This window comes from Galeopterus variegatus, unplaced genomic scaffold (assembly GCF_000696425.1).
Source record: "Galeopterus variegatus unplaced genomic scaffold, G_variegatus-3.0.2 Scaffold1739, whole genome shotgun sequence".
Taxonomy (NCBI): domain Eukaryota; kingdom Metazoa; phylum Chordata; class Mammalia; order Dermoptera; family Cynocephalidae; genus Galeopterus; species Galeopterus variegatus.
The window spans coordinates 88611-105620 of record NW_007727850.1 but is presented as its reverse complement, the minus strand read 5'-3'; the positions used below and the strand labels follow the sequence as shown (position 1 = coordinate 105620).

At 34.6% G+C, this 17010-nt stretch overlaps 1 protein-coding gene across 1 annotated transcript in view; it reads right to left on the bottom strand.

Annotated features, from left to right (window-relative positions):
• Positions 1-17010, bottom strand: part of CSMD3 (CUB and Sushi multiple domains 3) — a 181752-nt gene that overhangs the window by 97505 nt on the left and 67237 nt on the right. The window contains exons 15-16 of the mRNA XM_008578674.1: positions 4238-4318; positions 3271-3384 (exon numbers count right to left, since the gene is read on the bottom strand). Of these exons, the coding sequence (XP_008576896.1) occupies positions 3271-3384; positions 4238-4318 (195 nt within the window). The remainder of the gene's footprint in view (positions 1-3270; positions 3385-4237; positions 4319-17010) is intronic.

Here is a 17010-nt window from a genome sequence, read left to right as displayed (position 1 = left end):
TTAAAAGTGACCAAAGTCTCACAGATTCAGCTTGACAAAATGTTCTTAACCACCAAATGTAATCATCTACTAAATTTAATTTTCATCAAACTCTTTGAAGAGCACTGTTTGGAATTTTCCATATTTTAAGTGAAATAGTTAAATACAGGGAACTAAAAAGGATCCAGAAAAGATTAACAAAAATTATAATGCCCCTTGTAGGACAAATATTTTAAATGAAATATTTTAAATGAACTAAAACCAATGTAAATCTAGCGGATTCCAAATGAATAACTGTGTTAGCAAGCTTGTGAATTAACCCAATTAAACAAAAATGTAAAGTCAGCTTTTTGGATTAAATGAATGCCTGGTCAATTAATTAATTAATACAGAAACTCTGCATGGACTCATTCTGACGGATGATTTATTAACTTTTAGCTAGCATCTGAAGTGCTATCACCAAGCAACAAAAGAAAAAATTAAACAAAAGGGACTATATCAAACTCAAAAGCTTCTGCACAGCAAAGGAAGCAATAAACAGAGTGAAATGACAACCTACAGAGTGGGAGAAAATTTCTGCTAGGTATGCATCAGACAAGAGATTAATATCCATAATATACAAGGAACTCAAGCAATTATTCATTAAAAAAACAAATAACCCAATTAAAAAATGGGCAAAGGAGCTGAATAGGCATTTTTTCAAAGGAAGACATTAAAGTGGCCAATAGGTGGATGAAAAATGCTCAACATCACTAGTCATCAAGGAAATGCAAATTAAAACCACATTGAGATATCATCTCACCCCAGTTAGACTGGCTATAATCAAAAGAAAATAACAAATGCTGATGAGGATGTGGAGAGAAGGGAACACTCCTACGCTGTTGGTGGGACTGTAAATTAGTACAGCCACTATGGAAAACAGTATGGAGGCTTCTCAAACAACTACAGATAGATCCTCTGTATGATCCAGCAATCCCACTTCTGGATATATACCTAAAGGAATGGAAATCATCATGTCGAAGGGATACCTGCACTCCCATGTTCATCCCAGCTCTGTTTACAATAGCCAAGACATGGAACCAACCTAAATGGAACCAATCAGTGGATGATTGGGTAAGGAAAATGTGGTATATACACACCATGGGATACTACTCTGCAATAATAAAAAAAAAATAATGAAATTCTCCCATTTGCAACAACATGGATGAGCTTGGAGTAACTTATGTTGCATGAAACAAGAAAAGCACAAATGGATAAATACCACACGTACTCTCTCATAAGTGGGTGCTAAGAGATAAAGAAGAAAGGAAAGAAAGACCACAGTGGTGCTTTGGACTTGCAGAGGGAGAGAACATACCTAGAGGTACAAAGTGGCGTGGGGAAAGGGGATTGGGGAGGGAGGTTGGGGATAATTGAGGGGATATTTGAGTGGGGGACATGGGGTATAATCATAATTTGTGGTAGTGGACATGCTACCAGGATGGATCTGGCCATCACATCTTAGGCACGAGTGGTGACACCTGGCTTTGTATTCCATGAATAATCACAGCCAATAAAAATAAAAGAAAACATTAAATAATAATAATAAATAAAAGTAATTCTATTAGTTGCAAGAAGTTAAAATAAAAAGTGCTATCACGGGACAAAAAGTTATTGTCTTTTTTTTGTATTCTGTTCAGCAGACAGGATAAGAAGAGATGCAATTACTAATCTACAGGAAACTCTGATTTTGGAAATAAGAAGTTGAACGTCTGATAGTCAAGGGCTTGTGAAATATCTAGGTTATCCAGACTTCTTTATTTTAATCAAAAAATACATTTATTGGACTGGGATCTAACTATAAAAACAAGTCGTGCCCTCTAAGAGCTCACAGTGTACTTTATATATTGGGGTCAAGAAAGAAGTCCTGTTATGTACTTGCTCATTCACATCTTCTGTGTCCGCCAAAGTTATTTTTTTCATTTATAATCTCCCAAAAGGCTGAGACTCTATCTTTTCCTTTTGCAGGTTTAAATATCTGAGTACGAATCCTACATAATCCTAAATGGCTAGAGAGTAGTCTTGCATGAAGGATAAAGCTGAGTGAATAACATCTAAATATCCACAATATAAGTGGTAGACTTCAGAATACTCAACCAACTTCAAGATATTCCAGTAGCATTGACTAAGACCATGGGAAATTCTCATACTGGACTGGGCTTATACCTCCCAAAACTGCCTTCTTTTTTGCTATTGTAAAAGTCTTCTGTGGCAATCTATACATCTTCTTGTAAGGATTCTAATTACATAGAAATCAAATGTTAATTCCTTTTTATAGCACTTTTAGAATAATAAACAGAATTTTAGTTTCAGGCTTATTAAAACAGTAAAGAAACTGCACAGGAAATAGATTTCCATATTCTCCAGAATAAACCGTAATGAAGGAAGTAATCCAAGAAAATCTGTCGAAGGATAATCAAATTCAACTCAATTTTATTCAAATTAGCCAATATTTATAATTAGTTACTGTATGTTAGGCACTGTTCTGGGACTATGGGCTACACAAATCAACCACAAATCATTCCTGAATGTCATAACTCTAGTACATAATTCAAGGTTCGTCATGGTCTTGCCCTTGTAATGTAGTGAATTCCTTGAAGTCCATGCTCCACTGTCTTTCCCTTCTGTGTCTTTGCATATACATCTGACACTTAGATCACCCTTTCTACCAGAATAAGTCTCACTGGTCATTGGAACTCATGTCTCAGGGAACAGCACCTCCATCAAGCTTTCCCTGCCCCACAAACATTTAAAAGTCACCTGTAGGACTGCCATATCCCTTATCTCATGATGCCTTCACAGCAAGGACCACATAAAACATGTTTTGTGTATGTACATTTGTTTTTTTCTCAGATCCCCATAATTAACAGGAACTCAGTAAAGTTTAATGAATCTAGTGATTAAAGTAGAAACCATTTCCAAGTAAAAGCAATCATGATTGGAACCTTTATTTAAAGTGATTCCCCTTTTGGTCCACTTCCATCTCCACCCCTCAGAGCAAAAATAATTTACATAAGTTGAACTGACTTCAGGCTAAACTAGAAAAAATTAAACCTTGGAAGAATCAAAGATGTTAAAAATTAAATTTCAGCAATAATGGAATGAAAAATACCACATATGAGTTGCATGATATAACATTATTGCCAGTTAAATATTTAATATCTATATGAAATATATTTTTCTCAATTTTGCCAGTATTGAGTTTAACATACAACAAATATTTAAGAAATAAATAATCATAAGAATCGGTACCTTGACAAACCGGAGGTGCTCCATCCATCTGGAGTCGTTCTCCTAATCTGCACGTGAGAATTGCATTGCCAACTAAAGTAAATCCTGGAAGACACTGATACCTAATAATATCACCTATTAAAAAAAGGGACAGGGGGTGGACTTAAGATGAATAACAAGGTGATGTTAAAAATGAGCAGATATTTCAATTGTAAAAGCAGAGTATTTTCCCTTCTATTCATTTTTAATCAGTATAAAAATTTCTATTAGCTATAAGTAGGGATAATATTTAAAATGTTGAACAAGCGGTACTTCATAGGCATTGACCAATCAGAACTAAAGGCAAAAATAAACAACTAGTTCATCCGTCCTGGTATATACCAGCTGGATATAAGCAATGGTAATAAGGAAAACAATTTGGTTGATGTAGGTAAGCTATTCATTAAAAATATCACATACTTAGAAGGCTTCCCATTTGTTGCTTTTAAACAAAGATTACATTTACATTAGTTACTGATAGCTTCTTTACATGTCTCAATCAAAATTAATATTATAATATTGACATAATATTATAATATTATAATTGTGATCAAAGTTTATGATGGCAAGAGTAAAGTGTCTTCTTACATCATTTTTCAAACTGTGGACATTAGTTAGATTGAATTTAGAGAGGAGCAGAAGTTAGAACAACAGTTTTAGAAGGCAGCAATATAGTAATTTGGGAAGAACCCCCAGAATACAATTATATGGTTCAATTTCCAACACCATTTTCTAATTGTATATCCTGGAAAAACAGAAATCACTCTTCTTGCCTAATTCCTTTCCTCTTTTCACTGTTCTCCCTTCTTAAGAATTGTAAACAATCTCTATCAATCCAGGGAAAGAGAGTCAAAACGTAGATTGATTCTATTCATTATTTTTGTTTCTTTTTAAACAAATAGCTCTGCTAACAGTATAGTTTTTAAAAAAATAATTTAACAGCCTTTACCTATTTCAAATTCATCATCTTCTGTCAAAATTTCAGCATTGGGTACAGGTGGTGGAGGTTGGCACACTCTTAGTTGATAGGCTATAAAAATAGACAATGTATTTATTTCTTTTCTGAACAGCTACATGTGCTCACATATTTGGAGGGGGGAGAAATTATGTAAGGTTTTTATAAGAATAAAAACAAATGGTAAAATTGTTCCAGTTTCAATTATTTTTTGTTTTTAAAATTATAGTCCAACATTGAGGAAAAATAACCCATTCCTGGGATGGCAAAATATTTTCCCATGGTAACAGTGCTTACCTTTTTGCTCATTATTTCTTAATCTCATTCTCGTCCTTGTTATGTAGTTCATAACACCTTGTTTTTTTTCCCTTTTTGGCATGATCACAATTTGAAATTATGTATTCATGTCTGTTTACTTGTTCAATGCCTTTCTTTCCCAAGTTTCATTATAGAATTCCCTACACTTAGCAAAGTGCCTGGCATTCTGTAATAATTGCACACAAGTACTAAAATCTTACTCTATTCCAGGTATTATTATGAACACTTTACTTATATTAACTCGATTTATCTTCAGAAAAAAAAATTATTATTTAATTTATGCAACTATTTCTATAATTATCCTCATCTTATGAAAGAGAAAATTGTTAAAGAGAGTTAAGAATTTGCCCAAATCACACAATCACACAGCTATGATGTGGCAGAGTTGGGGTCTGAATGTAGATAGTCTGGCCTCAGAGCTTTCTCTCACCATTCTACATTAGTATATTTACGAGATACCTGTGTTTTGAATGTCATGTTTCTAAATATCTACATCTCTTGAACATCAGGTCATTTTATGGGATTAGATTGATTTGCATTTGGTATAATTTAAAGGCCACCAAGAAAAGTTCTGTATGAATTCAAGCATCATGCTTACTAGCCCTATATTATATCTAAAATCTATGACAAATTCACTTGCTTAAGTATAGCCATGTTTTTCTTTGGGAGTCTTGTACAAGACTTGTACAAGATCACACAATTAGTACAGGGTATAAACACAAGCCCATGCCCTCTAACTTCAAACCCCATATTTTCGATATTGCCCCTATTGCAAGAATATTATCAGAATACTGAGGAGCATCAACTAGACCAGTTAAGGAAGACTTCTAAAAGAGAAAACGAATGAGATAAACTTTAAAGAATGAGTAAGATTTTTCCGGTTCCAAAGGGCAAGCATGGGCAAAAGAGCATTTCAGATGGGAGAGGAAACTTGAACAAAAACTTGAACAAAGAATGGAGTCATCTAACAAAAAGCCATTTATAAGAGGTTAATTGCCTAGCAGATTTCCAGGTTACTTTAGACAGAAAGAAAAGGAATGTAGACAAAGAGTGATGAATCAAGGAAAATTTGTTTCAATTTCCTTCTGCAAATTGTTATCTGCCACTGTGAATATCTTCCTGTTTATAAAACCCCTTGCCATACAGGAATGTTAATTTGCAAATGACATACTCTCTACAGAGAAAGATTGCCACCAGAGAAGAGAAAAAAAAAATATTGCTGGGAAGGAAACCCAAACTGGAAAAATAGAACCTGTATTTTTGAGAAAAAGTTCAGGGGAGAGTAACTAGGAATTTTGAAAACCGTTTTCTTGAATTTACACCTTAGATGGGTTACAATTATAAAGGTAAAAGTTATGTAAAAGAGACAATAGGAAGAGCAGTGCAAGATACAGAGAGCCCTACACAGGGAAATACTGATAAGACTATCTTTAGAGAACATTTTATCTGACCTGAGTGTAGGGTAGAGATTATCTCAGAAATTAAAGAGAAATGTAGATATGCCCATGTGTATTATTTTACTTTTGCTGGCCTGTAAAGTTGTTTTTAACCTTCATGCTAATCAATTGTTTTATCATTTTAAATAAGCACATATTTTCATGTGGAATCCATGACTACTGTCATCTGCGGTATATGCTGAGAATGACCTAGATAACTCAGTTGCAGGGCTTAAAAGACCAGAGGTAGTAAATTATCATTAATAAGGGACTATGATACTCAGAAATATTATGTTATTTTCCCAAGATCAAATGCGTGCTGTGAGCTAAAGTCTGTCTTATTCTTTCTTCTTTACCATCAGTTTTATAAACTGTGTCCCTAGAAGCAAACAAATCATTGGGGGGCCATGGAGGGTCAGCCTGAGGTAAAACGGCCTCATCTCCCACCTCCACTTTAATCAATTTTATAAATTTGAATTCTGAACACACTGTCCTTTGAATAAACCTTCTACATCTCCACTAAGTGATTTTATTGATTCTTTTGGCTTCAATTCTGACTTTAGGCCTCAATTCCCCATTCTATGTCATTAGGCTAAATATCTCTTCTGAGTTTCTCACCGCCTTTCTCTTCTACCCTTCCCTGTTATTTTCTAATCCCAGAACCCTGTTTTATGGCACATGTAACCACAGATTGTTTCAGAATTTATTATCGTCCGTAGATTTGCATTCTTGTTCATTGTTTGTGTCCCATATAGATTTTAAGTTACATGAGGGAAGCTCTCTGTTAATCCGCCTTTTATTCAAAATACACTAGCTGCCAACATCTCAGTCTAGATGCCTGAGATGCCAAAATACACAATACACTAGCTGCCAACATCTCAGTCTAGATGCCTGCCATTCTTCTCTGTTGTGCTTGGCTGAACAGTGCCCCCTAAAATTCATGCCTTCCCTGGAACCTCAGAATGTTATATGAAATAGGATTGTTGCACATGAAATTGGTTAAGTTGAAGTCATATTGAATCAAGGTGAACCCTTAACCAGTATGACTGGTGTCCTTGTAATAGAGGAGGAGACACAAAAGACAGACACACAGGGAACATGGCCATGTGATGATGGAGGCCAATATTGCAGTGATTCATCTATAAGCTAAGGGATACCAAAAATTGCTGTCTACCAACAGAAGCCAGGACAAGGCAAGGAAGGTTCCTCCCCTAGAGCCTTCAGGGAGGACATGACACCGATTTTAGACTTCTATACTTCAGAACTGTGAAAGAATAAATTTCTGTTGGTTTAAACCACTCGGTTTGTGGTACTTTGTTTCAGCAGCCCTAGGAAACTAATACACCTGTATTATTAAATTTGTCTACAGTATGTTTTTTACCTTCTCTGTCTCTCTGGTACAACCTTTCCTATATACCAGTGAAGTGGTGGAAGAGAATAAAGACAGTATGTATGTGGAATTCACTATGCGTAAAGACTCTGTAAGATACTTTACATGATTACTTCATTAATAATCAAAATGCTGTACCAAGGTATGTGTAAACATACCCATATACAGCAGAATGAAACTAGATCCCTATCTCTTATACGTACAAAAATCATCGCAAATTGTATTAAAAACTTTGATATAAGACCTGAAACTATAAAACCACTGGAAGAAAACTTAAGGAAAAGCTTCTGAGCATTTTTCTGGGCAAAAATTTTATGGTTAAGATCTCCAAAGCTCAATACTATCTTCTGTACTGATTTTGTACCTCAATTCCCAATTCTATATCACCAGGCTAATCATCTCTTTTGAGCTTCTCAAAAATAGACAAATGGGACTATATAAAACTAAAAAGCATCTGTATAGCAAAGGAAACAGTCAACAGAGTGAAGAGACAACCTGAAGAATGGGAGAAAACATTTGAAAACTATTCATCCAATAAGAGATTAATATACAGAATGTACAAAGAATTGAAACAACTCAACAGCAAACAAGAACAAACAAACAAACAACAAAAAATAATCTGATTTAAAAATGGGCAAAGGATCTGAATAGAAACTACTCAAAAGAAAATACACAAATGGCCAAGAAGTACATTTTAAAAACACTGAACATTACTAATCATCAGGGAAATGCAAATCAAAACTACCATGTGCTATCATCTCTCCCAGTTAGAATGGTTATTATCAAAAAAACAATTGAATGAACAAAATAAATGCTGGTAAAGATGCAAAGAAAAGGGAACTCGTACACACTGTTGGTGGGAATGTAAATTAGGTCAGCCATTATGGAAAACAGTATGGAGGTTCCTCAAAAAGGTAAAGATAGAACTATCATTGGATCTAGCAATCCCACTGCTGGGTATATATCCAAAGGAAATTAAATATGTCAAGGAGGTATCTGCATTTCCATGTTTATTGCAGCACTATTCACAATAGCCATGATATGGAATCAAATTAAGTGACCATCAGCAGATGAATGGATAAAGAAAATGTGGTATATAGACACAATGGAATACTACCCCCAGAAAAGAATGAAATACTGTTAATCACAGCAACATGAATAAGCCTGGAGGACATTATGTTAAGTGAAATAAGACAGGCACAAAAAGATAAGTACCACATGTTCTCACTCTTATGCGGAAGCTAAAAAAGTTGATCTCATAAAAGTAGAGAGTAGAATAGTGGTTACTAGTGGTTAGGAAGTGTACGGGGTTGTGGGAGGATAGTAAGAGGTTTGTTAAGTGATACAAGATTACATAGCACTGTAGGGTAATAATAGTAAACAATACTTGTACTTTTTCAAATAGCTAGAACAGAGGATTTTGAATGTTACCAACACAAAGGAATGATAGAAATTAGAGGTGATGGATCTATTTACTAAATTAGAGGTGATGGATCTATTTACTATCTTGACGTGATGATGACACATTGTATGCATATATCAAAAAAGCACACTACTCCATCAATATAGACTATTATTATATGTCAATTAAAAAAGTAGATTTAACTTAACTTATAAAAAAATGTGTAAACATACCCATTTTGCAAAAACAGAATAGTAAGATTCAGAATGGTTGAATTATTTGTCCAGTTCACAGCACCAAAATTTGAAACAAGTTCCAGTTGGAAACCAATACACATTTCCTCCCACATTTACAGACCAATCTTGATTTCAATATTATTTTGTTGCTACCATTTCCCTTTTATCAATTTACATTGGCTTTTCAAGCCTACATATTAAATTTATAATCTTGGATAAAGCAAGCTCATTACCTTGATTCTCTCCAGTCCCTCATACAAAATGTTTGTTACATTTGAGCCAAATTTTTATGGGTCCCTTGTATTTGTATTTTATGGGTCCTTGTAACAAAATGAAGGTTAATTTTATACCCCACACCTTCATTTTTGGCAATGTTGATAGCCTGGAAATTGGCACCATAATATTTATCATTTAGTTGAAGAGAGGGGTGTGTGTGTGTGTGTGTGTGTGTGTGTGTGTGTGTGTGTGTGTGTGCGCGCGTGCGTGCGCACGCGCGTGTGTGTGTGGTGTCTGTGTGTTTACTGGAGGGAAGGATGATAAAGAAGAATAACCCAGGCAGAGAGGAGGGATGAGAGAAAGAGGTGAGCTGGGGCTGAATCAGACGGGAGTCTACAGGCTATTCCAGGGATTTGTTTATTTTCATCAGAGACCAATGGGAAGCCTTTGAACGGTGTAAGCACACTGTAAGCACCATATAAGGGTGAGCTGTTATTATACCAAATTGTCATTCCATTTCTTCAAGACAGTTGGCGTTCACAAGTGAATAAGAACATGTCATTAAATATTAATACTTTCTGCTTTTCCCAATTTTCATCTCTTATTCAGGAAAGACATTTTCATTTGCCAATCATTGAAATAATTATGAGTAAAGTTTAAGCATGTTATCTTGGTTAGTCAGAGCAGGGTAATAAGGTAGTGGACTGAGTTACGATATGTCAGATGTTTTGTAATTGAAGGTAATAGTGGGAAATTAGACATTGTACAGCTCTGTCTCTCTTTCTGAAGATGTTTCTATCAAACTGATCTAAAACAATGGTAAATATATATCCACCAGTTTATGTCGGTGAGTAATTACTTTTGGGCACAAAGAAGCCTGATCTACATTTCCTTTGGAAGCAGACTGTCTGTGTTCAAATCTTGGCTGTGCTACTTGCTAGCTCTATGACCTTAGGCTAATTGTTAAGACTGTGCTTCAGTTTTCTCTTCTGTAAAATGAACATACAACTAAGACTGCCTTAAAATATTATAACATGCTTAGAATAGGGCTTGACACATATTATTATTTCAAGGGGAGAGTACATTCCCTGTTTGGCAAATATTAACACCTGTATGGTTTCTGTGATATCACTTGTGCCCCTGCACACATATAATTTTAATCTGATGTGAAACCATGCCATTCAAAGCACCCATGTGACTTCCCAAAACACATTAAACTACTCACTTTGTTTCTATTCTGATTTAAATAGGATATACTTTGAAAATGCTGAGATTCTACATTGTTTTACAATTTGTGTGCATTATACTGTGATAAAATATCCATGAGATTAGCAACATTCATGACATTTTATAGTGATATACAATACATGTTCTATGTATCTGTGGTCTCAAAACTACCAGCACAGTGCTCTGAAAATTATACTCAGGAAATACTAATTAATAACTAATTGAATTAAGACATCTCATCCTGTATAAACTATATGCTTTGGCTACTTTGGAAGAAAATAAACAGGTCTGGTGTGAATATATCCAGTATTACATGGGTTAGAATCATGGACTTTATGAACTGGAAGTTACCTTATTAATCATCTACTCTAATCTATTTGGTGGGGATAGAGGGAAAGAAGGTGACCTAAAGTGGTGAAATGAGACAGACAAGGTCATATGTCCAGTTACTGGCAGAACTATGTCATCTAAATTTTAAATAGTATGGACTTAATATTCAGTTCATGCTTTTCATGGATTGCTCTATTCAGAAACACTTTTGCAGTTATGACCATTAACAGAAAAACTGCATATCACAGATAGTCCCACTTTAAAAATATTCGATCTAAGTTTGTGTTCTCTTTAGAAGAATAATTTTATTTGACATGCCATTCAGCTTTAAAATACCATTTACTATTAAATAACTACACAGAAGCATTGTATTTTACATGTCAGTATCTTTTGAAGATGGCTGTTATTTGAATAACATCCTGTTTTTGTTCAAATATCTGGTTCCTGGTCCAACAAATTTGCTTTTTGAAACCACTACAGGATTTGATTCTGGCAATATTTTTTGGTTATTTTTAATTTCCTATTTTCTTTGCAATATAACATTCAACCCAATTCCAGAAAAAAAAATGCTTCATTTATCTACTTCTATTCAACTGAACTATTAAAGTCTCCTCCAAAAAGGACAAAACAGAACACTGGCAAATTGCCATTCCTTCCTAAACCAAAAAAGCATAGTGTGTAAACTTTCTGCCAAGTAAGAACACAGTATTCCTTACAGAGGACAAAAATAGCATTCTATGTTCCCTTATAAACTCTAAGCTCTATATTAGCCCTGTTGTACTTCAGTGGTGACTCCGATTAGCTCAGCTATGATAATCTCATGACTTAGGGAAAATTTAAGGGAATAAAAGCATTAATAATTGTATGTGCAGTCTTGAAATTGTAGCAATGTTATTTCAAAAGTTATCTAAAATAAATTTAAGCAGTTCAACTGAAAACAGAGTTAAGAATGTTTAAATAAATGCTACTTGAGTTCTAATGAAGAGGGAAAAATACAATTGTTTTTACATTTTAGAGAAAATCTGCTAGTGAATTGAAATGAACCATAGAGGTATGTTTTAGCTGTGCTTAACTTACTTACAAATATCAGTTTTGCTCAACTAATATTTTATAATCAATATGTTTATCTTCCTGTATAAGTGAGAATATTAGAAATCAAGAGCAAATGCTCATCTTTGGACCTAGAGATAAGAGAGATAAAGTCTCGACCATGAGGAAGGGATTAAGAAGGAAGCACTCCGGTGTTTCCCTAGAAAAGGAATTACAGAAGCTATTGAAAGACAAAGCTATTGGGAAATCTCCTGATTTATGATAGGAAATCTTCAGTATCTGTTACATGAATTGGCTTCCCCATGCACAGATAGCTAATTGAAGGTATCCCACCTTAGTACTGAGCCCATCAGAATCTGAAAAGTAATGCAAAAGGGCATCTTCTCTATGTGGCTGAGTTACCTCTCACATTAGCAGATAACAGAGCACATCAGCAGTGACAATTTGTTCTTTGTCAGTCTCTCTTGTTCTCTCCCTGTTCACTAATATAGTTTGGTTTGCTTTTGCTGTGAAGGAAAATGCTATAGCTGCCTTTTTTAACATAAACAATTTCACTAAAAACTAACATCAAAGTAACTGTTTGACCTTGTTGGAACAAGACAGAAACAAGACCCTTCCATAATCGTAATCAAAAAACAACACCTCTATCCAAACCATCAAAATGACTAAGATTCTTTCATCTCAGCTAATATATGAGTGAATATTGTTTTCATACCAATTATATAGCTGTGTTCTATCCCCTCCACCTTGTAGGAAAAAAAAAAAAAGTATTAAGAACTGCTCCAATTTGCTGATGGCACTCAGTCAAAAAGAAAACCATTCTTCCTTGAACCTTTCCCAAAACTATCTCACACAGCCACAGAGTTCTTCATGCTGTGTTGTCTCACTTGTTATAATAAGTCAATAAACCCATCTTTGTTTAACAAAACCTGTGTTCCTGATGGTCACTGACTGGAGGAGACAGACAGTAAGATATTGTAGAAAATAAAAGATCATACCTTATCATTGGGTATAAAAGCAAAATGTCAAAATACAGTAAGCAATTCTGACATGACATTATAATTTAAGTAATCATCAAGCAGTCATTCAATTCTGACATTTAAGTAATAGTAAATGGCATTATCTTTTCCTCATGACTGTTTCACCAGTTTGGTTTTTCAGCTCCACCACTTCATTTTAAACACACACGCGCGTGCACACACACACACACACACACACACCACTGTGACGTCCACACATCATACAATGAAATGTGCTCTCTGGACATCAAACAATGAAACCCTTTATGAGTTCAGTGTTCCATCTATTGAAACATAAAAGAAGGTCAGGTCTTTAGGCTGTGTGAAGCAAAGGGGTCTAACTGTTCAAGGCAATTGTGATTTATATTTTATATAAATTGTGTCCTTATATCTACAACAGTCTCTTTTAGGAAGATACTTTGTGGAATTAAATATACTTGTTCCCCAATACGGCACTTACTGAAAGGTAATGTAACCTTCAAAAATGACCTGAAAGACATTAAAGGACTTTTAAATACATTTTTAAAAAATAATGAATCATTTTGTAATCAGCTCATTCACTAATAGGAGGTGTGCTAATTATAAGAAAATGGATAATACAAATTATTAAATCATATTATGTACACTAAGAAAATATTCTGTATGAAAATTGAGTTTCTCTAATATTCTGATACTAGAAAAAGAGGTGCACAGAATAATGGACTTAAATATCTTAAATGATACGTTCTGTTGTATATTAATAAATATATATTCTGGCTATACTGTAGTCTCCACGTTATTTAGGTTGGCATAAGTTAGATGCCAATGAAACTCATTTTCTCTTGGCATTTCACACCATGGAAACTGTAAAGAAAAACACATTGAGGTGCAATAAACCTACCAATGTACTGTCTTTAACCTGTAGTTCATGGGGAAGAGAAGCACTACGAAGTTTGAAGCTCCAAGTTATAATTGGGAGAGGTATTTCCCAGAAAATGAGATTACCTATCACTTGCTAAAAATGAAAATCACTTTTTGTTGAAAAAATGGGTTCACATACCATTAAATGTAATCTATTCATGAGATTATAACAGTTTGGGATATTGCCTGGAACTTAGTGAGAACTCAATAAATTTTAGCTATTGTTGTTGTTGTTGTTTTCATTTTTCAAAAAAAGATCATTCTTTGGAGTCAGACCTATTTTGAATTCTAGCCAGCCTTTCTATTTATTAGTTCTCTAGCTTTATGGAGTTTACCTCATTTTTCATTCAGTTTTTTCATTATTAATATGAAGGTAATAACACTTACTTTATAGAGTTATTATGAAAATTAGCAATAATGCTTGGAAAGCACCTAGCACAGTGTCCAGCATATTAAATTTTCAGTAAATGGTAACTGTCACTATTATACTGACTATTATACAAAGTCATTTTCTACAAAACCATGCAGTTAAAATGGGTTTTGTGTAATTTACTTTCAGTGGGTCATTGATTGGGACTGAGTACTGTTATTATTTTGTTTAATCCAACCCTATTTTGACACTATTGCAGATATCAAGAAAACTTAGCTCTTACTTTAGGGAATTACAATTACAGCGATACAGACAGAGACAAAAACATTTTCTCAAATGGAGAAGGAATATGACATCTGAGGTAAAGTCCCTCACCGTTTATGCCTGTCCTATTTTTGTCGTGGCACAGAACTTTCATTTTGCAAAGCTTTTTATGAATGTTATTTTTGATCATAAAAGGCTTTATGAAGGTGATGTTTTATAAAAGACAGATGGCTGGCTGGATTTCAAAAAGGAAGTCAGGTTAAAGAAAAAAACACATTTTTTTCTCATTTCAATCATATTAAAAATATATTAATAACTAAAACCTAAATGATCAATGTGACCTTAAGAAAATGCATGAAAAGAATGAACTGTCAAGTTTACAAAATAAATGCACAAGTCCTGAGAAAATTACCCCAGACTTACAGGACAGGGAGTGACAGATGGGGCTATTAAATCAATAAGAAAATTTAAAGAAAACTGAATGAGGGGGTAAACCATTCTAAGCTTAGGTATACTCAACCAGCTTAAAATAAGTGTTAAATAATGAATTATCTACCCGGTTTACTTATGGAAAAATACTAAATGACCCGTTTTTTTACCATTACATGAGTTCATTTTGGCATTGAATTATAGTAATAAATGTAGGCCTGGTACACGAATATTGTGTTTTAATTATAATAAATATTAATTAATGGTACACATGCTAATTTGAAAACAGGCATCTTTTTGTTTGTTTTGTGAGGGAGGATGGGCGTATATCTACTATTTCTTAAAAGTTGTCACTAATACAGCTCAAATAAACTCAATTAAACTACTTTTTCAAAAGAATATGAACACACACTTCCCACTCTAAGATTAAAACATAATCAGTCAATAATAAAAATTTAAAAGGGATAAAAAGAAGAAATGTGATTCATGCCTCAAAAATACTTTCACTATTATTAAACTCACAAGGCTTATGTAACAATAAGCCATCCTGTAATTGTCCTCAAAGTTTGTCAGAATGAGTAAGTGCAATCATGGAGGAGATGGTAGCGATCACTATAAATTCTAATTATCAAGAAATGGAAGAGATGAGATTTAACATAAGGAGACTTAAAGAAATGAAGATGAGTAAGTGACCAAGAGCAGTTGAAGTTGAAGTATAGATTTGATTTAGGAATAAAAGTTCAGGAGGCAGTGAGAGAACCAACCTGACAAGTTGAGTTGGGACTGGGGAGTAAGATTCAGTGAACCAGATTATAGAGTAACTTTAAATTTGGTTTAATGTAGGGATCACACATTCTTGAAAATGTGAGTATGGATGAAAGCAGTGCTTTAGGAAAACTATCTTCTTAAGTCTAGAAGAATTTAAGGTATTGGTCCATTTTTAATATGAGCCCTGGCTACATCCCCAAATTTCAAGGTTATTTTTATTTATTTATTTATTTGAAACATAGTTGAGTACACATATATGTGTGGTACAGAGTTGAATAATACTTGTGTGCAATATGTGATGCTCAAATCAGGATAATTAGTATATTCAACACTACCAAATTTAATTATTTTTTTGTGCAGATATGTTGATTCAAATGTTAGTCTTCAGTAGGCTCTGAGAATTGTGCCTTATTGTGAAATTTAAAGTATAGACATGACTTAAAATAAACACCTTATTAGAAAAACCTAAAACTTGAGATAAGATATGGTAAGAAACAAATATTAACTGAAGATCTACTCTTCTGGGCATTACGCTAACTGTATATTATCTATAGTCTCTGATTCTCATAATATCTTGTCAACATAATTCTTATAATAGTAACAATGACAGTACTGTACTTTTTAGGGTGAGCTGTAAAAAATTGCCAGTATTCAGCATTTTTTGATCAACAGTTTCATACAGTTCAACCTAATATATGCTACAAATTGGATTAAATTCTATTTATGCTGTATCTCATTTAATCTTCTCAGCAATCCTACTATGTTCTACGGCTGAGGAAAGTGGAGACTAAAGGGTAAGTTGTCCAAAGTCAATTGGAAAACAAAGTGCTAAATGCGTGTTTGAGCTTCTTTTTTTTTTGTCTTTTTTGGTGTCCAGCAATGGATCGCAACCCTCAGTGTCACGCCCGTACCAGTGTTTGAGCTTCTTTATTCCTAAGCTATTCTATTTCTATGGTAGGTGTCTCAAAATCCAGTTGAAAAGCTCAAGTGAAACATTTTGTGTTGGGCCATGTTGCGGCGCAATCAAATCATAAGGCGCCTGCCTAAGTATGGTTCCTGTTCCCTAAAATAGATCAAGTGGTGGCCATCTTGCTGGCGTAAGGCCTCCGCCGCCGTTTCACGAGCGCTTTAATGCACGTAGCTAGAAGTCCTTCTTTTCCGGGGCCCAGTGACTAAGCAGTTTTTGCCCGCCCTGTCATCACCCCTCTTCATAACTTGTGGCTTCCCCTGATTGGATAACCATCTCCTCCCGCCTCTCCTCTCTGTTTCCGCTTTCTTCCTCTATATAAACTCCAACACCTTTCTAATAAACGGAGTTCCGGCTTTGACCACTCTCCTGGCTCGGTGGGGTTCTTTCTCGGCCCCCAGGGAGGGCGGATCTGGGGGGCGAGGGGGGCGCCGGCGACCGTCCC